The 26,010-nt window shown below is 35.3% G+C and overlaps 1 protein-coding gene across 1 annotated transcript in view; it reads left to right on the forward strand.

Annotated features, from left to right (window-relative positions):
* The window catches only part of LOC143229906 (uncharacterized), a 73,110-nt gene extending 47,545 nt beyond the window's left edge, over positions 1–25,565 (forward strand). Inside the window, exon 2 of the mRNA XM_076462775.1 lies at positions 23,801–25,565. Within this exon, the coding sequence (XP_076318890.1) occupies positions 23,801–24,762 (962 nt within the window). The 3' untranslated portion in view covers positions 24,763–25,565. The remainder of the gene's footprint in view (positions 1–23,800) is intronic.
* Positions 25,566–26,010: the final 445 nt, after the last annotated feature.

A 26,010-nucleotide genomic window follows, 5' to 3' on the forward strand; every position in this document is an offset into this window, starting at 1 on the left:
TGCTGTTAGAAGGGTTTAAATATATATTTATATATTTTCAAACTAAGATTTTAAGTAATTTACACGATATGAAAGCTTTATTTAGCAGAAAGAAATGAGATGTATACTAAAAATGTCTTTGGAATCAGATCTTGGCTTTTTACTACATCATATGGTAACCCTATCTATACTTCCCATACACGTGCGACTGAAAATGCTTCTTGCAAGCAAAGGTACTGCAGTGATCGGTTTAATCGAAATACTAATAATTACACAGAAACCAGTGAGCTGATAAAATAGCATTGTTTTCACATAAGTAATAGAATGTATATTTATATTTTGTATATTGAAGCATTAAGTGTTGACTGACACATTTTATTTATAACACAAAATCAGTGTTATATCTTCTGGTTTTCTTTTCTTTCTTTTTTATGGAGTAAGTTGCAAAAAAATCGATACGTATATATGGTATTGTATTCTAGTTAAGGAAGCTACGACACAGACAAGAATGTGAGACCAAAACTGAGTATATATGGTGTTATGTTCTAGTTAAGGAAGCTACAATACAATACAGACAAGAATGTGAGACCAAAACTGAGTATATATGGTGTTATGTTCTAGTTAAGGAAGCTACAATACAGACAAAAATGTGAGACCAAAACTGAGTATATATAGTGTTATGTTCTAGTTAAGGAAGCTACAATACAGACAAGAATGTGAGACCAAAACTGAGTATATATGGTGTTATGTTCTAGTTAAGGAAGCTACAATACAGACAAGAATGTGAGACCAAAACTGAGTATATATGGTGTTATGTTCTAGTTAAGGAAGCTACAATACAGACAAGAATGTGAGACCAAAACTGAGTATATATGGTGTTATGTTCTAGTTAAGGAAGCTACAATACAGACAAGAATGTGAGACCAAAACTGAGTATATATGGTGTTATGTTCTAGTTAAGAAAGCTACAATACAGACAAGAATGTGAGACCAAAACTGAGTATATATGGTGTTATGTTCTAGTTAAGGAAGCTACAACACAGACAAGAATGTGAGACCAAAACTGAAATTTCTTTCAAGAAGTTTCTTTGAAGCTAATCACAAAGCTACACATTTGACGATCTGTGTTCTTCCCACTAGGGGTATCGAAACCCAATTTGCAGCGTTGTATCGCTGTGGCACTGTTGTTGTCAGTGATAATAAAGTAAATGTGTTAAATACAACAAAAACCTAATTATTGCACTATGATTAATTTTACGTAGGTGCGTGTGTCTTTTTTATAACAAAGCCATATCGGGCTATCGGCTGAATCCACCAAGGGAAATCGAACCCCTGATTGCAGTGTTGTAAATTCGTAGACTTACCGCTCTCCAGGCGGAGGACTTTTACGTAAGGGTTTGGTTTGTTTTGAATTTCGCGCTAGCCGTGCATAATTTTGCAGTGTAAGACTAGAGGGAAGGCAGCTAATATCAACATTCACCGCTAACTCTTGGACTATTCTTTTACCAACGTATAGCGGGATTAACCGTAACATTATAAAATCCCCCACAGCTAAAAGAGTGAGCATGTTCTGCTGTGACGGGGATTCGAACTCGCGACCCACGAATTACGAATCGAGTGCCTTACTCACTTGGCCATGCCGGGCTTTACGTATGGTGCAATAATAATGTTAATCTGTTGAAGGCACGTAATGTTTGTAATATTATGTACATTAGAATTCTTCAAAATGACCTCGAAAGAATATTTAAGTAAGAGAAATCCTACATGAATATATAGAATAACTGAATAAATTATGTTGTCTTAGTGGGAGTCATAGCATTGTTTCCTTTGTAAGATCCATTATGTATGGTTGGAAATACCAAATATCATTATAATAATTTCTTATTGTCTCACATACACGTTTACTTTGTTACTTATAAACTCAAGCGTGATCCATAAGTTCGATAAATCTCATATTCCTAAGAACACCATACCAATATATATCATAAGTACAAAACAGAACGAATTATAATAATTTATGTTAATTATTTGACAAAGAATCACACCTAATAATGACCTGACATGGCCAGATGGTTGGGGTGCTTGCCTCGTAATAAGGGGGTCGCCGGTTCGATTCCCGGTTCCACCAAACATGCTCACCATCTCAGCCGTGGGGGCGTTATAAAGGGACGGTCAATTTCAATATTAGTTGGTAAAAGAGTAGCCCAAAAGTTGGCGGTGGTTGGTGACAAGTAGCTCCTTCTCTCTAGTCTTACACTGCTAAAGTAGGGAAGGCTAGCGAAGATAGCCCTCATATATCTTGGTGCGAATTTCAAAACTAACCAACCAAATAAACATATGTAATATTAATTGTTAGATACCTTATGTAGTAGCGATTTTGTTTTCAGTGGCAATTCATAGCCACGGAAACACAAGCCTACAATTCCGAAATTATTTAACGACTCCCAATCTCCAGTAATTGATGCTTACCTATGCAACGGCCATTAACCCACTTAAACACTTAAAACTGCAAGGGGCCATTTAAAATATATATATATATATATATGTCCAAAATGTCTCAAGTAAACAATCTCTGCCTTGCACGTTTTATTTCGAAAAGCAGTAACAATCACCATTAGAGAATTGAGATGTAACACCGCTATATCTGTTACATGTTAAGAATTGTAGCAAACGCTACTATTATATTATATATAATTTATTATAAAACCATCACAATAGAGTGTCTTCAAAGCAAAGCTTTCTCATTAAACGTGAAAACAGCGGACACATAAGATATACAACAACAAATAGCTAAATACGTTGTAACGTATAATAGCAAAGTAAGCAATAATTACAATAGTTTTACTTTATCTTACAATTTTACTTACCACTGACAACGAAAGACCATCTGCCAATATCGTAAGTGAAAGTTTTACTGATAAAACAAGAAAGTCTATTTCAATTACGTCATATTTGGGCTTCCCATGAAACACGAAGAAATTCGACCACCTGTAATAACACTCGAGCTGACAATTATTATGGAACATTTTGGTGACGTATTTCCGTATTTAACCCGGTGGACTTAAATTTAAACTTCTTACATCTCTTTAAGACATGACATTAATTAATATTCATAATAGTCTAATACTTATTGAATATTTGTTATTGGAGGTGATGTATGATGTTGCCTCGAGTCATAAATATTTACGTATACAACACAAGTCGTGTTTCAATATTTTTAAGTTCACAGGCGCTGTTTGTGACAAGTGGCTGCAATTGTATAACCGTATAAACTGATAGGACTGATAAAGTTTTTTATTGCTTAAAAATCTCTACTTGTGGGCACTCTTTCTATAACCTAATTAAACAATATTTGTTACAAGTTTTTTTTATTAAACATGATAATGTTTGTGAAAAGCAGACAGTTATCGCAAGTACTGTTTTTCCTCTGTTTGTTTAACTCATTAACTTGCTATAGACTGATTGCGCATAGTTTTATAAACATGGCTTGTTGTGAAATACTCATCTTAATGTTTAAAGACAATAAGTGCTTTAGTTTCGAAAAAGAACAGAAAAAGGCAAAGTACAAGATGAAAGTAAGACGTTGGTACATAGTTGAAAGTTTAACTTGATGGAGGTAAGTGATAAAAGTTTATCTATAGGTTTAAGGACGTAAGTAGAAGATAGAGAGTTGAAGACATACAAACGGACAATTCAAAGTTTATCAAGAATTGGAAGACATAGGTAGATAAACCAGCATTTAACTTTGATGACGGAGGTAGATAATTCATTTTGAGGTTTCGGGATTATTATACAACATAGTTTGTCTTCAGGTTTAGAGGCATATGCGTTGATGTATTTATACACACACGTGTATCGTTTAACCTACGTTTTAAAAACACATGCAGAAGGTACAGGGTTTGACTTCGAATAAACAAGTATTGATTTCAATAAATTTAGTTTTGCAGTTCTTTTTAAAGGATATGGTTAGATTGCGTTAAAGTAAAAACGTATAATAAAAGATAAAATTGGTTGATATGCTAAATCCTCTACAAAATCATACAAGCGTTTAGGTAGCAAGATTCAGTAACATCAGATTTCCATCTATTGAGGATTACAATCATAGGAAAGTTGGTCTTTGATCACTTTTTGTAGTTTAATATTTGCTGTAATTGCAGTTGCTAATGCAGTCGGCAAAAGATTATGTTCTGCTCTATATCTTTATGTGTGTATGTGTCTTTTGTTGTCGTTTCAAACAAATAGTATAAAGCAGCGAGTGCCATCTTCATCAGAACAAGCGTTAAGGTCTGGGTAGATATTGAGCAAAAGAATAAATCGCAACACAGGTTAATGTTTCCCCTGATGTTTCCTACAAGTATTACGTATTATTTTTATGAGCTCGGCATGGCCAGATGGTTAAGGCACTCGACTCGTAATCTGAGGATCGGGGATTCGAATCCCCGTCGCAACAAATATGCTCACTCTTTCAGCCGTGGGAGCGTTATAATGTGGCGATCAATCCTACTATTCGTTGGTAAAAGAGTAGTCCAAGAGTTGGCGATGGGTGGTGATGACTAGTTGCCTTCCCTCTACTCTTACACTGCAAAATTAGGGACGGCTAGCGCAGATAGCCCTCGAGTAGCTTTGCACGAAATTCAAAACACACCAAACTATTTTTTATTATGACAACTGATGGCACCTCATAATTGAAATGATGCTCGTACTTTTGTCAGGAATAAAAATGATGCATAAACTATTTACTCATCTATAACTATAGCGTTTTTTCCTTGGTGTGTTAGTCTAAATGTAGTACAAAATAAGATATTGTTGAAGGAACATACACGCTTCACATCTTGTACATTGCGTGTCCGTAGATTTACACTGCATGAAACCGAATTGCTTTGTACTTGGTTTTGTTTGTTTTGAATTTTGCGCAAAGCTACACGACGGCTATCTGCGCTAGCCGTCCCTAATTTAGCAGTGTAAGACTAGAGGGAAGGCAGCTAGTCATCACCACCCACCGCCAACTCTTGGGCTACTCTTTTACCAACGAATAGTTGGACATTATAACGTCCCCACGGCTGAAAGGGTGAGCATTTTTGGTGCAATAGGGATTCGAACCCAAGACTCTCGGATTACAAGTCGAGCGCCTTAGCCACGTGGCCATGCTAGGCCTGCTTTGTACTTTATAACAACTATACGGAAAACATTGTTTAGTTTCTTTTTACCATGAAACAATTAAATATTAAAGGAAAGGATAAAATGCTTAATTTTTATGAAACGCAACTTAAACTTTTTTTCCGTGTCTTTAATAATTTTACCTCAAAATTGGTAATCCCATAGTTTTATCAGATTTATCGTTAGCTAACATTGAGAACTGTGTGATCAATTTCTGAAATCCTTCAAGATTTATTTATTTATTTCCTAACTAAACTTTTTAATCTTCTTTTATTATCGTCAATCCCTTCCCTCTACATTCATCAGTATCTTGCGGGTTTATAATATTCAAATTTGGGGTTCGATACCTATGGTAGACAAATCTCTTCCAAAAAAAATCCACTTACGCTATTACTCATACAAAATAACAAGCGAAACTCCCTAAACGTTTAAGTTACGTCTGCTGAAGGGTGCTGGGCTTTAAATGTTAAGCCTAAACTATCCTTTCTTCCCACTTAGGACAATGGTTATTATTCCATAATAAATGGATCTCACTAGTCCATAAAATCTATGGCATGTAAAGTAATAACAGCTCAGGATGAAAAGTCAATTCAGAATTTAATACAATAGGTAGGAAATTTACAAGTGATTATAAAATCTCATAGAAAAATATGTGGAAGGAAGATTTAGGATCCCTAAAGTTCAGAAAAAAAAAAGACACAAAAATGTATTCACGTGAAGAACAGCCATCAGTTTAAATATGGCTTAGAAAAAGACTTACAGGGTTGAAATTTGAACATTTACTCAATAATACTTAACCTCAACGCTAGATGTCAGCACCAACCTAATTACAAATTGTTTCACTTTCGATCCAAAATGGCGTCACGATAAAGTTACAAAATTAAGATGCATTAGAGTTGTATTGTAGCAGCTGAAATACTTGGCAGTCAACAGGTTAATAAAAAGACAATCAAAAACTAAAGCAGGCCTAGTCTTTATGTATTTTTTATTGTTAGAAACGTTGTGGTAAAACTGGTGAATGTCGAATGTCACATAATATTGTAATCTGTAATTATTTCTTTAAAAGTGATGAAATTTGAAATTTCTTTTAAATGTAAACGATAGAATTAACCATCTTCTTGCAATAGTTTAAATTAATTCCAATGTTCTCCTCTCTGTAGAAACAAAAATAGTTTTAAAACTAATGGCTGCTTACGAAATGTACCAAAAGGATTTGAATTCGACGATTTGCCTATAAAACGAAACTTATGTTGTCAATACTGATCTATATGTAGACTTTAGTATATTTGGTGCGAGCGCGTGCGTATGTGTGTGTGTGGGGAGGGATAATAATCAATGTATTTTCAAACATCGAGTTAAATCATTTTCTTATTGGAGAAAAAACAATTTATCAACCACGTATGTAGTGTGTAGATACTTTGACTAATATTTACAAGGTTTGTTGTTGTTTAATAGGAAGAGAGATCTCCATTGTGTTTGTTACCAAAAGAAGTGTGATAGGAGTTGTGTTTGTTTCAAATAGAAGTAGAATCTAACTTCTGTTCAATTGTAATAGAAGTGGGATCTGAGTTATGACCGATCCCAGTAGAATTGGGATCTGATTTGACCTGAATTTTGTTTAATCCCACTAGAATTGGGATCTCATTTGACCTGAATTTTGTTTGATCCCAGTAGAATTGGGATCTGATTTGACCTGAGTTTTGTTTGATCTCAGTAGAATTGGGATCTGATTTGACCTGAGTTTTGTTTGATCTCAGTAGAATTGGGATCTGATTTGACCTGAATTTTGTTTAATCCCAGTAGAATTGGGATCTGATTTGACCTGAATTTTGTTTAATCCCAGTAGAATTGGGATCTGATTTGACCTGAATTTTGTTTAATCCCAGTAGAATTGGGATCTGATTTGACCTGAATTTTGTTTAATCCCAGTAGAATTGGGATCTGATTTGACCTGAATTTTGTTTAATCCCACTAGAATTGGGATCTGATTTGACCTGAGTTTCGTTTAATCCCAGTAGAATTGGGATCTGATTTGACCTGAATTTTGTTTAATCTCAGTATAATTGGGATCTGATTTGACCTGAGTTTTGTTTGATCCCAGTAGGAGTTGGATCTGACTTGATTTCAGTTTTGTTTTATCTCCTCCTTCATTAGCAGCCTTGGACTTGATGATATAAAGAAGACGTCTAGTTCGTTCAGAATATATGTACAAATTTTCTAAATGGTATATATATATACACACACATATATAATTATTTGTCCTTCAAAAGGTTAACACCTATACTGTACAATGTAAATTCCATTAGGTACTTATTGTTATGTTCAAACATGTAAGGATTTTACTATTACGAAAAAGTGTGCGTAGAAGTTTTACGAGTTAAGCTAAATAAAAAGAACGCTAGTAAAAAATCTGTCTTTATTTCTGGCTTATCTCAGACATACCACACACACACACACACACACACAGTGTTTTGTATTTGTTGTTCGTTTTATCTCAGTTTCTTTAAGCGTTTCTTTAGCGCGTGAGACAAAAAGAAATAGCAGCCTCGTTCTCTCGCTCTCTTGATACGAGGAGTTATCTCGTGCAGTAAGTAGCACGTGAGGTTTCATTGTTGATATTTTGTTCTATACTGTAAAGCTTTACGGTGAATTGCATGGTGTGCAGGAGCTACAGATAGCAATATCTAACAACATTTCTCTTTCAATTTTCTCTCGGTTTAATTTAAAATATTAAACTAAGAACACAAGGTACTATGAATCTAAGTAAACAGTTATTCCGATAACAGTTGAACAATGAGATGTCTTGATATCAAGCGTTAAGTACTGTTAAAGTAGAATATCCAGGACAATGTTCAAATATTTTAACTACTCACAGCCAAAAGACGCTCTCTTTTTTTTTTATGTGTATGAATCCTTTTAGATAGAGAGTGAAGAGGTTACAAACTGATGGGTTCTTTTTAGATAATCACTCTCGTGGTTGTAAATCTTTCCAAATAGTGAACTTGCTTTTGTGTATTAACTTCTTATTTCACGAATGACAATCGTTATAGGTATGCTTGTTTTTAACGTAAAGATACATTTATAGTAAAGCTACTACTTTCAATGAATAACAACAAACATGTGTTTAGAAGCTAATTTTGTTCTATTGTCCATATTGCCACATTCGATCATACTCTGCATGAGGACTATGAATCTTACAATATATCCGCAAAGTTTTTTCCAATTACAAAAGGCTTTGCCATAAAGCTGTCTTGTGAAAAAACACAACAATCCTCACTGCGTGCTTGCCATGAGATATCTCCTGTACAAGGATAATTGTTCCCGCAGCATTTGTCTGAACAGTCCCCGGGCACTACATTCGGTGAATTGAGCGTGGATTATTCGTATGGAGTAGTATAAATGTTGGTTTTCATTCTCCGGATGCTTGAGGTATACAACATTTGAACGTAATCTATGGCTGAGAGCCTTATCTCGATGAAGTCATACCGTTTGGACCTGATTTCCAGGTGTTGCACTTTATTAATTATGTCGCGTATTACTACCCGAAATACACTTTCGGTTTTCTTCCAGTGACCTTCGTGTCCATAAGATTCTCTCCTGTTAAACGTTTCTATAGTTTGTTTATCATGACCGGAGTATGACTTGCTGCAGGTCTCTTTCTGAATGATCCTGGTATCCCAAGTTAATCCATATTTCTTTCTTTTCCTCCCAGTTCCACTGAGTACAAGGAATATCCGTGCCTTGCAAATTCTGAATCGTCAATTTGAACATATCTTTATTGTCTGAGTGTGTGAATATTCTGCGTAAAAAGAAATTTTACATACCATTTTCAGAAGTGGTCTATTTTCAGTGGCATTATGCGACCTACGAAACGCTAAACAGTGTCAAAATATAGTTGTAATAAAAACCGTTCCAACACAAGTTTATATCATTTGTGATTGTTACGTAATCTTGATTTACATTTCTAATGCAGTTTTGATACAGCGTACTCACTACTCGATATACATCAAGGAGAATACTACTGAGCCAGTATCAACTCCAAAGCCTATTCCAGATTTATGGATCCTTTTTAAATCTCAATAACACAGAACTGCGAATTTAAATTTCACAAAAGTTGTTTTGGTTTTAATTACGCATCTTCCTTAATCTAGCTACACAGTTTTCTATAGTAAAATTCTTTTTTTTTCTATCATGTAAGAACTGGTTATAAATGGTTAAGAAAAAAATATCTTGCTTAGATCAAACTATTACTTCGTTTACCGCAACAGACATTTTTTATTATTATGTTTGTTAATGAATGTACGAAGAAGCTGAAAAAATTAGAATAACATTGACGTCAAACAGATATGTATTCTCATTCATCTTGATTTTTTGTCAAATCTATATCTTTCGGTATCAAAACGTGTCGTGGTCTGGTACATCTTGTTTCAATAACCCTCACTGATCAGCTATCATGCTGATGTTTCATCTTTCTCTTCATTTCCCTGATGTTTTGTTGAAATATTTTCCATTTTTCTTTGCTGACGACACCAGTATTTTAAGGAAAAGTGTAAGAAATACACTTTAAAGCTCAAAGTACAACCCAGTTCTTTGAATTTATCGAACATGTTGACAATATTTTCGTAAGTTGATTCCTCGCCGTTTCCTCAAAATTTGTCAGTAACATTTTAAAAGGCAACTCCTTTTCTGCTTTCTTCCTTTTCTTTTCCAGTTGTTGATCTGAAGTCAGTTTCTTAATGTGAGGTCCAACAAAAATCCTTTCTTTACGTTTCACATTTGAAAAAAAGCCGAGAAATACCCACAGAGACAACAGTCGCTATCTTTTTCAAAGGTCTTTACAAACTGATCCATCAAGCCTGTTTTATGTGAAGTGGAAATTATAGGACTTTTTATGTCAACCAAACTTTCACGTTCAATGTTTTTCGATCCTCATATCAGGCTGACTCTGCGTGGTCATTATTCTTTATCTAGTGCTGGTTTCATGCTCTGCTATCCCTTGCACACACACAAACAGAATGGAAACTTTGTGTAACCAGACTGTTGACCCAACAATATACAAAAAACTTTTATGTCTTCACAAAGTAGCCAACCATTTTCTCTGTATTTGACTTTATTAAAGCCATCCAGTAGCACAGCGGTATGTCTACGGACTTATAATAGTAGAATTCGGGTTTCGATACCCGTGCTGGACAGAGAACAGATAGTCCATTGTGTTGCTTTGTGCTTCACTTAAAACCAAAACCAACAAACTTTATTAAGAAAAAAGTTAAGCTTTTTGTTCGATTCCTTCAAGTGAACCAAATAAGCAGCAGGAACAGATGCATGTAAGTTACCATTGTGAAGGAGAACTCCTTTTAGATTTTTTGTTTTGATGAATCAATGAAAAAGTGCCACTTAGTAGGTTCATAGACTGCAGCTTCTGGTGTTGGTGCTGATTCAGTAATATTGTTGCAATAAAACCAGTCAGACTTCTCACGAAAAGTATGCTATAAACTCTTTCTCACGATTTCTGTACCAGTAAAATGATATCCCAGGAGAAAGTAAGAACTGAGCCCGAAGTCTGGACCTCAAAATCTGTTAAGAATTCTTTTAAAGGCACAACTCTTTCACCAAATTCACCTTATGTGAAAAGTTGTGGTTCACCAGATGTTAAAGGTTGAAAATAATCTCTATCATAATTTCTGTTGACATTCCCTTGTTGCCATGGCGACAGTAGAATGATCGATAAGACTCGTGTCGCAGTTGGTCCAGAGAAATTTAGAGCTTTGGCTGTCAACATTTTAAGTAAAACAAAATGCGACTCGATTTCGATAAAAACCATGTATTTACGTAAACGTACGTGGCGATTTTGAAAAATCTCGATGCAATAGAAAAAACAAAGTATCATTTTCGGATTCAGCGTACGGAAATTACTGTAAGACTTATAAAAATTTCGAGACAATAAAACAATCATAGGCCTGTGTAATTAGAAAAAATAAACATGTTACGAGCAATAATGTAAAATCTGTTTTGTGCTTCTACAAGAAAATTATTTTCATATTTTAGTATCGGTAGACCTGATATATTGTGACAGTAAATTTTACCAAATATTTACTAATCAACATTGCCCAACAGTAAATAGTTAACCATAAGCAAGCTCCTTACCTGCCAATTTACATTGTCACGTATTTGACTAGAAATAACTGTGTAAGATAATATTAACTTTGCATATTTATAAAGAAAGTAGGTTAGAAAAAACAATTTAAATTCTAATGATTCTTAATAAGAATGGCATTCTTTGTGTAAACCGAGAAGTGACAAAAATGTACTAATTTTATGCAGTTGGGATATAACGTCTTTTTTCGCATCAAACTTGAAGTAATTTATTTTTTATGACAAGTTTACTGGGGTCGTTTGTCAGTTCGTATTACAGCTATATTATAATGCTAGAGCAGCACAAGAACGTGCAGACAATGTGATGACTAGTGTTATTATAACTGTAGATAGGTAAAAATAAGTGATGGCCACAATTTTTATATTATGTGTATGCGTTTTACCACATTTCTTGATCAATCAACACCAAAGTTGACACAGTGATTCGGGATGGCACGAGGAAAGCCATGAGGGGATGTGGGTGGGGTGCTGAATTCCCTTCTAATTTCATATCTAATTTTGGGAAAAAACACTAAATCAGCACAACGTGATACAATCATACAGGATGACATGAGTATGGTCATGAGAAGGGAGTTGGATCCCACATCTAATTTCATGTTGATAGAAATCTTAAACGATATGTCATTCTTTTCAGTATTGATTTCTGTATCTGTATTTATTGCACTTTTAATGCTTATTACGTTAAGTAAAGGCCTGGCATAGCCAGGTAGTTATGGAGATTGACTCGCAATCTGAGGGTCGCGGGTTCGAATTCCCGTCCTATCAAACATGCTTGCTCTTTCATCCGCGGGGGCATTATAAAGCTACGTTCAATCCCGTTATTTTTTGGTAAAAGAGTGGCATGAGAGATGGTGGTCGGTGGTGATGACTAGCTACCTTTATCCTAGTCTTAAACGGCTAAATTAGGAATGGCTAGCGCAAATAGCCCTCGTAATTACACCCTTCGAACAGTCTGGTACTTTGGCTAGTAGTACATATTGAATACTTTGTCTTGTAACTGCAGTGTAAAGCCAAATGATCTTCTGAAACAAGAAAACTTGTTAGGCCTAACAAATGTCACAAAATTACGTTTGACTACAACAGGGCCTGGCATGGCCTAGCGCGTTAAGGAGTGCGCTTCGTAATCTGAGGGTCGAGGGTTCGCGCCCGAGTCGCGCCAAACATGCTCGCCCTCCCAGCCGTGGGGGTGTTATAATGTGACGGTCAATCCCACTATTCGTTGGTAAAATAGTAGCCCAAGAGTTGTCGGTGGGTGGTGATGACTAGCTGCCTTCCCTCTAGTCTTACACTGCTATATTAGGGACGGCTAGCACAGATGCCCCTCGAGTAGCTTTGTGCAAAATTTCAAAACAAACAAACAAACAAACTTGACTACATCATACGCTTATCGTATTCCATTAAGCTACCCGATCACAGAACTCCGATCAGAAAGTTTTAGGAACAGACTATGAACCATTAACGACAGGTTCCTTCGCTCAATACCAAAATTTAGCACCTGAACTAATCGAAATGCTTTGTGTATATACACACATACATAAAATTTCAAGGTGAAATGTCTATTTTGGAGAACAATAGAAACTCACTAGCTCACAAGTTTTCAAGAAGAGTAATCAGAGGCGTAGATCCTGGGGGGCTGGGGGGTATACATCCCCCTTCATTTAAGGTGGGGGGTATGGTGCATACAATCCTCCCCCCTACAGTTTGGTCTGTTGAATTGTTTTATTGCATCACAGGCCTACAAATTGTGTGTTTGTTCCTGTGATTCTCGTGTTCTTACCAATCGAATTACATAATTAGTCCTAGATGTAGGCTTTTTCAGTAGCCGAAATGTACATCTTTAATACAGGCGTGCTTCTAAGCTTTTCGATCTAAGCGATAGTTCGTAAGTATCAGTCAGTAGGCTTAAGTATACATGCAAGTATCGTGGCAACAAGATTACTCTGTGACTGCATGTTTACAGCTTTCAGGTTCACATAATCAAAGATTACCGATTTGCAAATTGAACAGTCCATATAAGTGGATGCAAAAATCATCCCTCCCATCGGGTGTAAAAAATCTACGCCCCTGAGAGTAATAATATACTTCAAAAACGTGATTTGTATTTCAAATGTTAAGCCTAATAATACCTCCAGTAATTTTCAACCATTTTCTTTGGCTTATATTGTTCATCGTAAACTGATTTTATTTCGAATGTTGTCAGAATAGGAAACATTATTTGCTAATACCGTGAAAGTGTACATGTCAGAATATAACTGTAATTTACAAATATTTTGAAATTCCATAAAAGTTCAAAACTATTATAATAGTAACAGAATAACTAATAAGCTGGTTTACCTAAAGAAGGCCTATAGTCAAGACTAGTAACTGTTTCAAATCATGTTGGACCGACTTAGAAATCTTGAGCAAATAAACTGGGTACTATTCTGATCTTATTTTACTGTAGTAAGCCACAAGGCTTGATCTGTTTAATAAAAGTATGCTAACTGTCTGATTAATCTTAAAGAAGTTCAGTTAACGTTTGCTTTGTACTTATCAGCGGTTAGGTTAGACATGTTTCTATGACCCGCTCTCTGGCGATTCGGTATCCTTCAAAGGTTCTTGACCTGGCATAGCCAGGTGGGTTAAAGCGTGCGACTCGTAATTTGAGGGTCGCGGGTTCGCATCCTTTTTATCGTTACATTTATCGTGGGATTTATCGTTACATTATAACGCCCCCACGGCTGAAAGAGCAAGCATGTTTGGTGCGACGGTGATTCGAACCCGCGACCCTCAGATTACGAGTCAAACGTCTTAATCCACCTGGCCTAATTATAATAAACACTGTTTTTTTTTTCAATAGGCTTTCGAAACACGTAAGCTTAAAACTATTATACTATTCCATATCTAACAGAGAAGTATTATAATTTATACATACAGAAAGTAATAGCCTATTTTGTTTTATTTCTCGCTTTGTAGTTTTAGTATCTTAGATAGGAACCCTATCGTACAAGAATTGATAATTTCGTTAGTGTTCATAATGTGAAACACTCAAACTGCCTTTCAATGACTCATTAACACGGATTTCTCGGAGAAGTTTTCTCTGAAAATAGGTATTTTCCATTTATCAAGATCTTGATGATAACTACCCACTTTCGCAAAGTTAAAAAAAAATCTTTTTAAATGCTAAACTTGTCAATATGCACTGGGGAAAATGATCAAAGTTGGAAGGTGGGATAATTGTATCTTGTGAATGGTTCAGTGATTGACGGATAGAATTGAATAAAACTTCACCAGTGAAACATTATGAGAAACAGTTGAAAAACTTTTATTGTTTTTACTAAGTTCAGAGAGCGCCTAGATGGTATAAACATGCTGAAAACAATTCTTATGTTGCAAGTCAAGATCAAAATATAATAACACATTGGGAGTTTCATTGCATTTTGCGAAGAAATAATTAAAACTTAAACATATGCAGATTTATGTATGAAATATTTGTATGTTATTTTTCTAAAGTTACCATCAAAATATGGTAATTTTTATATGTTCGACTTACGGATTTAGAGGTAATACATACAAGGTTAAGCATGATATTTTAAAACTATTTTGAACATGTAAATCAGAAAATCACTTGAAACCACATCTGATATAAGGGTACGGTAGAATGGAATTTTCAATTTAAATTTTTACATTGTTTTGAGTTTCGTGGGTTTGGTCGCGCCGCCGAAACTTGGTTCTATTTTCAGTATGGTATGTAACACCTTTTTGAGACGTAAAATATCTATACAATCAAGTCTTAAAGATGTATTCAGACTGGGGATTTAAACGTTCTAAGAGATAAGTATTCCTCTTAGTTAATGACACTAGAAAATAAAGTAATTTGGATCAACTCGAGGCACCAGGACCATTTAAAGAAAGATCTATAACAACTCGTACCCAATTTGTGAAGCTTCTAGTAATAGAAAGACTGGTGGAGAAAGTTCTTCATCTATGTCAGGCAACAATACGAAGTATAATTAAAACGTTCCTCTCAAAAAGCAACAAGTCTCGTGTACGACACACCAGTTCCAGTGTCGTATACCTCAAGCAGCTTAAGAATTAATCGGTATTGGTACTATCCTATATCAAGGCTTCCGTTAAGTCGCTGACCGCAAGATCTATGTACTTGCTTACAACAGGATTCGTGATTCAGGTTCTGGAAAGCTTTTGTCCATGTATATTGGATGGATTGTGGAATGATTGAAGAAGGAAGGGTATGTTTTGTATGTGACAGCCTTACAACAGAGCATTTTGCGACAGTAACTACATTGCAGAATTGTTGTCAAAATACACGAGTTTCTTGCACATTGATCATGACCAGATGTAGCAACATAGACTGTGACGACGTGGTAAAACTATAAAATCGGTTTATTGTAAAGTACTCAACTTCAGTATAGTAAACACAGAGCTTATCCTAAAAATCAAAACATTCTGTAATAAGGACATCACATTTATTCATGAAAAAATACGTCACATGGTTCCAGAAACTGCTGACAACTTTCATTTTCAATTGAGATAAATTTATCATACAGCTAGATCTTTCGGTGTTATAATAGTGGCAGTCAGTTTCATTATCTGTTAAGTATAACTGCTTTAGGTGGCAGATACTTCTAAGTGGTGCCGCACCTTTGGTCCTCAGTTGAAAATTAGGAACAACTGTACTTAAACAAAAGTGGTTTGTGGCGCGAGCGCAAGTGCATGTTGTTCAGTAGAAGAAACAATAACAACAACAAAAGTATGAAAAGCGACATTTAAAATGACATATTCACATAAACATAGGCGAGTTCAGAAGACACGGAGGCCATTTTGGTTTGCAAAGATGTCAGTGATTACCTGTTCCACCAATAACATCACAACTAGTGACTGTGAGCCCTTTCAGCCATGGGACGTTATAATGTTACGATCAATCCCACTATTCGTTGGCAAAAGAGTAGCCCAAGAGTTGGCGGTGGGTGGTGACGACTAGCTGCTTTCCATCTAGACTTATACTGCAAAATTAGGGACGGCTAGCGCAGATAGCTCTCGAGTAGCTTAGAGCGAAATTCAAAACAAACCCAACTATTGCAAATAGTTTCTTTGCATTGCTATACTTAGACTCAATATAATAATTTAAAGTCAGTGTATTTATAAAAAAAACAAAAAAACAATTAAAACAGAAACAAGAATACTTGTTAGAGAAAAGTTATATAGATAGATTCTTTTTCATTTAGATGGTAAATTCAACAACGTTGCTGTCGTAAGTTATCTGTATTTTAACTTCTCTCCTGGATGGCTTAGCGGTATGATTCAAAGCATATCACGCTAAAATGTTAAATTCCATTCCTATAATGGACAAAGGACAGATAAACCCTTCTGCAGATTTGTATTTGAAAACAAACGATCAAATATTTTAAATTCCTTCTAGGTTTAGTTTAAAAACGGTTGTTGTATGCACAACATATTTTGATGATCAATCTCTTTTATGGAATTATTTTTAAAACGGACATAAACACAGAACGTGTTGAGAAGTTTGTACGAAGTGTATATATATATATATATATATTTTGTCATAGAATGAAAGCGAAATGAAACACACACGCACACTTCATGTTACAATTACACAAATAACGATGACAAAGCTAAAAGTAATTATTACAATAACGGAAATAACAATTAGTGAACTGCATTCACTGAAATACCGTTAAACCAGTTCAAACTGAGCCAACATAATAATAATTAGTGTTTGTTTGTTTGTTTTTGAATTTCGCACAAAGCTACCCGAGGGCTATCTGTGCTAGCCGTCCCTAATTTAGCAGTGTAAGACTAGAAGGAAGGCAGCTAGTCATCACCACCCACCGCCAACTCTTGGGCTACTCTTTTACCAACGAATAGATGGATTGACCGTCACATTATAACGACCCCACGGCTGAAAGGGCGAATAATTAGTGAAAATATAATATTTTATTCACAAAAATACTAAAAAGACAGTTTTTAAAGTAGAAAGTGATATTCTAAGAATGTCTTTAGACATCACTACCTTGTGAAAAATAAATTATACCACAGATGTGCTTTGTTTCATTCTTTAAAAAAGTGGACGTACATTGCGGGTCTCAAAACAGAAACACAAAAAATGAACACCAACTTTTTCAAGAACAAATGAAATAATTTGTGTGGCATAACTTATTTTATACATAAAACAAACTAATACACAACTCAAATTTTGTGTCAACGGTTTCTGAGGAACCTACTGAAATGTTTAACTCATTGAAATACACACCAATAAAAGTTTCCAACAGCTTTTACAAGATGTAATGATTTCAACCTGTGGTATTATGTTATCGTAAGGTAAAAGCTTCATTAAAAACGGCCAGTTGAATTTCAAAATCGTGCAGAATCGTGATGACGAGGTTAGGTTTTGGGTGGCGCTAAATTACTGACGAACACACACACACACACAGGGGTGAAAACATGACCCCCGTCCACCTAGGAGAAAAAATTGGAGATGCCTATCTTTAAGGCATGTTTTTTTATTTGAATTTAAAATGTTTGCTGTTGCGATTAATTGCGTTTTGCTCAACTTTTCTGGTGTTTCTATTATATTTTCAAATTAATTAAACTTATTGTTACCATAACAATAACAACGTTAACGATATACTGTTAGCTATGGCATTATATCTACCAACAACTCATTAAACGTTAAAGATGTTAATAATACAACTAGACCACGGCATTTTGATTATTAAAGAAGTAACAATTGTTGTAGTTATGCTAGAAGTAACATCGACTGTTCAAAGTCACTCTATATCCATACCAGGGATATTATTATTAATTCAAATTAAGTTGTAATTTCACAAAAGAAAACATATTGGTTGCTAAAAATAAACAAACAGTTATTCAAAGTTAGTGGTAAATCATCTAAAAAATAACAATATCAGCTTTTCAAAATCAGATATAGAGCAGAGCACTAAAACAGAAATATTCAATGTTAGTCATAGAATAGCAAATATACTGGTTGTTTAGAGTTAGCTATACAGTAACAAAAATATTGGTTGTTTGAAGTTAGCTATACAGTAACAAAAATATTGGTTCTTTAAAGTTAGCTATAAAGGAACAAATATACTGGTTATTTAAAGTTAGTTATACAGTAACAAAAATATCAGTTGCTTAAAGTCAGTTGTACAGTAACAAAAATATTAGTTGTTTAAAGTTAGTTGTACAGTAACAAAAATATTAGTTGTTTAAAGTTAGTTGTACAGTAACAAAAATATTAGTTGTTTAAAGTTAGTTGTACAGTAACAAAAATATTAGTTGTTTAAAGTTAGTTGTACAGTAACAAAAATATTAGTTGTTTAAAGTTAGTTATACAGTAACAAAAACATTGATATTTTAAAGTATGTAACCTTACGGATTAACTGTAAAGACGCTACCATTTGTCGAATCGATTGACAATCAACCAGATATACCTCATATTTCTTGTAATGATTTTTCACTGAAGAAGTTAAGTGTTATGTGATACGAACTACAACTTATCAATTAGAAACCTTCTAAATCTGGCTACTCGTTAACTTTTTCTGTAATTATTTCACTGAACCTTAATGAACTCTGAAAGAACTCACAGTACCTTTTCCTTAGAGAATACAGAGTTGCACTTCATTAGGGTTAATCTTCGCGTATTTAAAAATTAGTGTCTTTTTTTCAGCCGTTCAAATTTGGATATATCTGGTAATATACTAAAATATAGTAGGGTTTTTGTAGAGATATACGTTAACTTATAGTGAAAGCAAAATCGTAGGCGATGAAATGTTATTTAATACATGACTTTATATGCAGTATTCAAGTTGTTTTTCGTAATTTTTCTTCATTGTCGCCACTAGTTATCTGAAGCGAGGTCAGTGACCTTCTTTATATATATATTTCCTTTTACTGAGAGTTGCATTGAATTAGGATTTATAGATCCCAGCCCTGAAAAGAGGCCAGTCAGAACACATTTTAGTCATTTCAAAATTTTTAATATGTTCACAGTAAAATCATAAGTTATAACTAGGCCGACGCACTGCTTGCATCTCTCTGCTCACTCCAAGTCAACGTCGACCACTTCTTCTTTCCCGACACGATTCTTCGAACGCTGGTGGATGTGATGCTGAACCTTCCTAGTCCTTCTTCGTTGTCTCTCCGGCCGGTAACTCTTCTCAGTTTCTCCTGACGCTCCTCAATTAGATTTAATAAACTATCAACTTCCAGGTCATTTGTGACCATCGCGTTAGTTGAATAACTTTACATGCCACTCCAGCCTAATCAACGTATTCCGTAATTAGTTAGATAATTTATTCTTGCCTTGTGTGGGGTAAAGAGAAACAGTAGTTTCTTACCGCCCCTGGTTATTTTTCGTTCGACGTTTGGAGAACGAAAGAATAATTTAACCAAAAATACCTTCTAAGGTCTGTCAGTTTCATTGAATAATTTCCATTTAAGTTATCGTATCAATGGGCCTGGCATGGCCAAGCGAGTAAGGCGTGTGACTCGTAATCCGAGGGTCGTGGGTTCGCGCCCACGTCGCGCCAAAGAATGCTCGCTCTCTCAGCCGTGGGGCGTTATAATGTGACGAGCAATCCCACTATTCGTTGGTAAAAGAGTATCCCAAGAGTTGGCGGTGAATGGTGATGACTAGCTGCCTTCCCTCTAGTCTTACACTGCTAAATTAAGGACGGCTCGGTGCAGTGGGCTAACAACCTACTCACTTAAATACTTGTTGATGAATCCGCGGCCCTATGTTTCTAGACGAAATCTTATGGTGATAACTAACTAAACTATCGTATCAATAATTTTCAAACATCAGAAGTGAATATCTTGATGTAGATTCACCTGTCTGTGTGATAACTGTTTATAGTTGTTTACAGTCTATCCATAACATAGACGTGCGCTGGTTTGTTTTATTGTCTTAAATCTTCAAAATTTTCCACAGTAACTCTTGTAAGAAAATAACTTCCATTTTACTCCATCAGGTACAACCCCGCCAGAGGTGTTTCTTCTAGACTTATACGTCTAGAAACCGGGTTTTGATATACTGGCCAGGGCACAGATAGCCCTTTGTGTAGCTCTGTGCTTAATAACAAATACATAAGAAATACTTCATCAAGTACAACTTCTCAACATTACATCATATGTATCTTCATATAGATGAATCATTTTCATTGAAATCAAGTCATGTTTTGTTATGCTTAAATTGCTGGCAACCATAAACCATAGATTTATCTAGACCAATCGCGACATAAGTCTTATCGATCGTTCTAGAACCCAAACATAATAATAATAAAAATGTTCATTTTGGTAAACGAAATAATAACTTGATCTGAGTACGATTTTTGTCCCCGATTTGTAAAAAAATCCTTACGTGATAATCCCCAGATACCAAACATGCTCGCTCTTTCGGCCGTAGGGTCGTTACGATTAATCCCACTATTCGTTGGTAAAAGAGTAGCCAAGAATTGGCAGTGGATGGTGGTGACTAACTGCCTTCCTTCTAGTCTTACACTGCTAAATTAGGGATGGCTAGCGCAGATAGCCCTAGTGTATTTTTGCACGAAATTAAAAAAAAAACAAAAAACACAAACTTTCTGTTATAGAAAAAATGAATATTATTTTCGAAATCTGTGTAGCTGAATAATGGAAAAACCCGTTATTAAAACCAAAACGACTTTTGTAAGGTTTAAATTCTCAGGCCTTTGTTATCACTGCGAATTCAAATATTTGTACGCGTCTGAAATGAATGCAGTAACCTAACACAGAGTTATCGAAAACATTGCAGCTGCAATACAGTTGTGTGGTTACAAAATATTTTATAGTTGCCGATTAGAAGTTCTAGCTCTCTGTCTTTTTCTTTTTTGTGATAGAAATTAAACGCTCGTAACATGTTATATGTTAACAGAGCAGACGAAGCCTACAAGCTGGAGATTGGTCAGGTTAGCAAGTGGTTTATCACAGGTATATTAAATTTTAAACACTTTCCAAAGAGTTATAGGCTGAAGTAAATAGGTGTTACGCTTCGCTTCTTTCTTACCGATAGCTTACAAAACTTGGAACTGCTTTCTTTAGAAATGAACTTTGAAACGTAATAATTGTGCCAGGTTGTACTTATCCATCGTTCACTACACGTTTTGCTACCGTTACTGTAGGTAGGTCCGACTGAAAGAGCTTTTGAAGCTTCGTTTTTGTTATTTAATACGTTTGAAATCGTATGTTTATGACGATAAACATTTTCGTATGTTCGTATGTGTAGTTCTCTGTTTTCCCAGAGTGCTATCAGCTGAATTAGTTTTGTTCGTAAGGTTCTGTTTCATGGACTTTGGTCAAGTCTTGTCAGTTGAATCTTCTAAAAACAGAACGTTTTGAATTCGTCCGTTGTGTTTATTACAGAAAATAATGTCATTTCTGAGTTAAAACAGCTATTTTCTGAAAACCAAAGTATTGAAAACAAATAACGAAATAATGTTTCTCGTCATATATTTGTATATTTTGATTGTACTACTATGACGTAATGAATCATTTAGCGCTTTTTGTTTGAAGAAAGTTTCACAAGGCGCAAATTAACTAATACCACTAGATGGCAGCACTAACTGGGAGATACGTTCATTCAGAAACAGCAGTCTTTTGTAGTTAAAACAGAGTGTGGTTAATAACATAAATTATACTGTAACAACTATTCTCACTGTAGTATGTACTTTGGCACAATAAAACCAGACACTATATAACAAAGAAGCAAATACCAAAGTCTTTGTGTTTTTTACACCTATTTGCTTTTCAGGCGAATTGTGTAGAACTTCTGACATTATATAAATCATTAATCATTTTTACAACGTAAAATACGTCAGTAAAAATAACGACAGTTCTACCATTCAGTTACTCTGATAACATTGTTAACACTTTACTTGGACACTTTGGTCTCTTCCGTTTGAACTGTATCGTTTCCGAAATTTCATATTTAAAATATTTATTTAATGAAAATAAATGCGCACACGATGGCAAGTTGCATTACAGAAAACCGACTTCGCCATGAAATGTTTGTTTTGTTTTTTGAATTTCGCACAAAGCTACTTGAGGGCTATCTGTGTTAGCCGTCCCTAATTTAGCAGTGTAAGACTAGAGGGAAGGCAGCTAGTCATCACCACCCACCGCCAACTCTTGGGCTACTCTTTTAACAACGAATAGTGGGATTGACCGTCGTAACCCGCGACCCTCGGGTTACGAATCGAACGCCTTAACTCACCTGGCCATGCCGGGACCTCTATGAAAATGTTTTTACACTATGTTTTTATCAAGTTTTATGGGTTTCCCTCAGAGGATGAAAACAAATATTATTGTTCACGTAATTCGAGCTTCTTTCTTCCTTGCGTTAATTACGTTAAAATGAAATTAATAACTAATGCGTGCATTTATTATGAAATAACTATACAATATCTCTATACACTTTTGGTAGACTTAAAAACACAGATGATTCCCTCTTCTCCTGTCACCTGGCCTGATAATCCACTGAAACTGAATTATTAAAAGAATCGCATTGCTTAGAAATAAATTACAAACTTTCAGGTCTAGCAACTTTGATATAAACATTTCTTCGGAACTCTCACCAGGTGTACCAGGTTTTGGTTGAACGTTTCTTATCATTGTTACATCAAACAGAAACGCACAACACTAATGTTTCTTGCTGTTATGAAATCATACAGAGTGTGCAACACTAACCTTTTACTTTTTGTCTTACAATGCTAAATTAGGGACGACTAGCGCAGATAGCCCTTGTGTGCGAAATTCATAACAAATATTTAAGGTTGTGTGGTTCCAGGTTCTGATAATGTTTGTGGTCTCAATATGACACATAATTTTACAAAGAATAAAATTATCAATGGGCCTTCCATTAAGACCACAGACCCTTGGGCTGAGCTCCCTCCAGCCCTTACCTAAATACGTCATGATTATGTCACACAGGAATGTACGGTACCACTTTACTTCATAACACTTAAAATTGTGGGTTACTAAAGCATGTTCCTCGCTGGGACAGCTGGGGGGCTGGTAGGTTAGACGCAAGTAATTATGTTAACGCAATAAACATTCATGACGAAATAAAAGCCCCTCCCGCTAGTACAGCGGTATATCTACGGATTTACGACGCTAAAATCAGGGATTCGATTCCCCTCAGTGAGCTCAGCAGATGGCCTGATGTGGCTTTGCTATAAGAAAAAAACACACACACACACAATGATTAGAAACACTATATCGTATTAACAAGTTAAAGGCAATACTTTTCTAAGTGTACTTCATGTTAACACGTTAAAATACTTTTGGTTTTTACCTCCTTACCCCTTGTTCCTAATTTTAACTAAACGCAATCTTACTGATGCTGTCTTTTTGATAGACTCTCATTTAAAGTGTTCTCCAGTGATGTTGTGTTCAGAAATCAGTTTATTTATACATTTTGTCTTTATGTGTGACAATGTTTAATATTATTATTTTATTTATTTTTTAGTTAGAGAGACGGCCCAGATGCAGATCTATGAAGATTCCATGCCTTACCCATCTTACCAGCAATCAGAATTGAATTCCAGAAGACGTCGAGGAAATCTACCCAAAGAATCAGTGAAAATCCTGAAGATGTGGCTTTACGAACATCGATACAATGCTTATCCCTCAGACGAGGAAAAAATGTCGCTTTCAAAAGAAGCCAATCTTAGTATCTTACAAGTTTGTAATTGGTTCATCAATGCTCGGCGTCGTATCCTCCCAGACATTATACGCAAGGAAGGACACGACCCTCTTCTTTATACGATTACCAGAAAGACATCTCACAAAAGACAAGGATTGTATCAGTCGCCAGACTTTGACAAGGATAAACTTACAAAACCAGACACTCAGTGTCTAACTCCGCTCAACAACACAACAGTTGGTGACTTCGAGTGTGAGGGTTGCTCCAGCGATGGATGTGCTGATGATCGCTCCATTTTGCCATCTTCAAAGAACGACTTGGCTTGTCCTCTGAAACTCAGGAAACGATGGACTTACGATCATGAACAAGGTATCATTTCTCGAAAACTTAAATCACCGCCTGTTTCTCAAATCAATCCCAGTGTACTTCCTAATATCCAAACTGTTAAAATGTCTTGTAAAGAAGTTAGATCGCCATTCTCAGTCCAGCTTCCTTTCGTGACGATAACTGCTTCTTCTGGGGTATTTACTTCATCCACATTAGCATGTTTTACCGGTTCTCCAGAGTTCGAAACACTTTCTGTTCCGGATGAAGTCAGGTTTCGAAAACCAGATCCAACAAAATGTAGAACTGACGCACCAAACAACTGGGTGTACAACACTTCTCAGCTAACGTATCACGGAACCAATAAAGAGGATCCTTTTAGATGTCTTTACCTGTTGGTAGATGCAGCTGTTGAAGAATTAGAGAAGCGCGAAGTGAAAAACAGTGCTGAACATTTATGATTAAATATCAGCTTATGTCATTTTTGCATGATGTGCCTTTAAGTGTATATGTATCGTTTATCAGACAGTGTAGGTGTAACTCAAATTGCTGGTAGGGCCACGATGCCAGAAGAAAACAGTTCATTGAACCACGACGTCGAAGTTACTAAAAGTGTCAACTTGTTCTCCGTGATTGAAAAACGGATTGAAGTAGTAAATACGAGCAGTTACAAGATCATAGGTGATAAAATTACTGCTAGTAAGTACGGAAAATAATTATCTTTCAATGAAAGATCGTGGTCATGATTTGGTCAGTAACTGTACACATGATTACGTCTATCGATAAATGAGATTGTTTTCAGTAAGAGTTGACAGTGAATGTAATTATGGTCTCAAATTTATATCAATTTCCTGTCAGAGGTTTTAGTTTTGGTTTCAAATTTCACATTTGTTTGACATTATAAATAGGGATATTTTTTTATGTCGTATTTAATTGGACAACGGATGAGTTTCGGTATTTTATGTCGTATTTAATTGGACAACGAATGAGTTTCAGTATTAGTAGTTGTTTTATTAGGAATAATGAAGATTATTTTTTTTAATCAGAATTATATTCCTGGTCACACCCGATAAACATTTTGGGTGTAACGATATTGCTAAAAAAATAGCTAGCAATTAATGCAGTTAGCCTAATTAGTCATGTATAAAGTTTGTGTTTGTTTTTTCTCAGACGTGAATAAACATAGATATCTGGTTCAATGGTTCTTGGTCCTTTGTTTTGTACAGAAAAAATAAAATGTTTTGAAATAAATTCTTTTTAAGTAGGTTTGTTTGTTTGTTTTTGAATTTCGCACAAAGCTACTCGAGGGCTATCTACGCTAGCCGTCCCTAATTTAGTAGCGTAAGACTAGAGGAAAAACAGTTAGTCATCACCCCCCAACGCCAACTCTTGGGCTACTCTTTTACCAACGAATAGTGGGATTGATCGTCACATTATAACGTTTTAAGTAGGAGAAATTGCTTGGATTATTTTTATTTCTCAAGCCTGAAATGATCAAAAGTTGTTTTAATACTACAATTACTACGCAAAGAAAATATCGTTCGGCCACGTAAACAGCTAGCTATACGAAAAACACATGTAAAGACAAGATACTTATTACTTTATTTAAAAACCGTGTGGGGTCCAGTGTTTAGCTTTTCCTAATGTGAATCTAAGGCTCTTCGTTTTGCGTCCCATTACGTCGAAAAACAAAATATAAAAACGGAACA

The sequence above is a fragment of the Tachypleus tridentatus genome, chromosome 10, assembly GCF_004210375.1.
Source record: "Tachypleus tridentatus isolate NWPU-2018 chromosome 10, ASM421037v1, whole genome shotgun sequence".
Taxonomy (NCBI): Eukaryota; Metazoa; Arthropoda; class Merostomata; order Xiphosura; family Limulidae; genus Tachypleus; species Tachypleus tridentatus.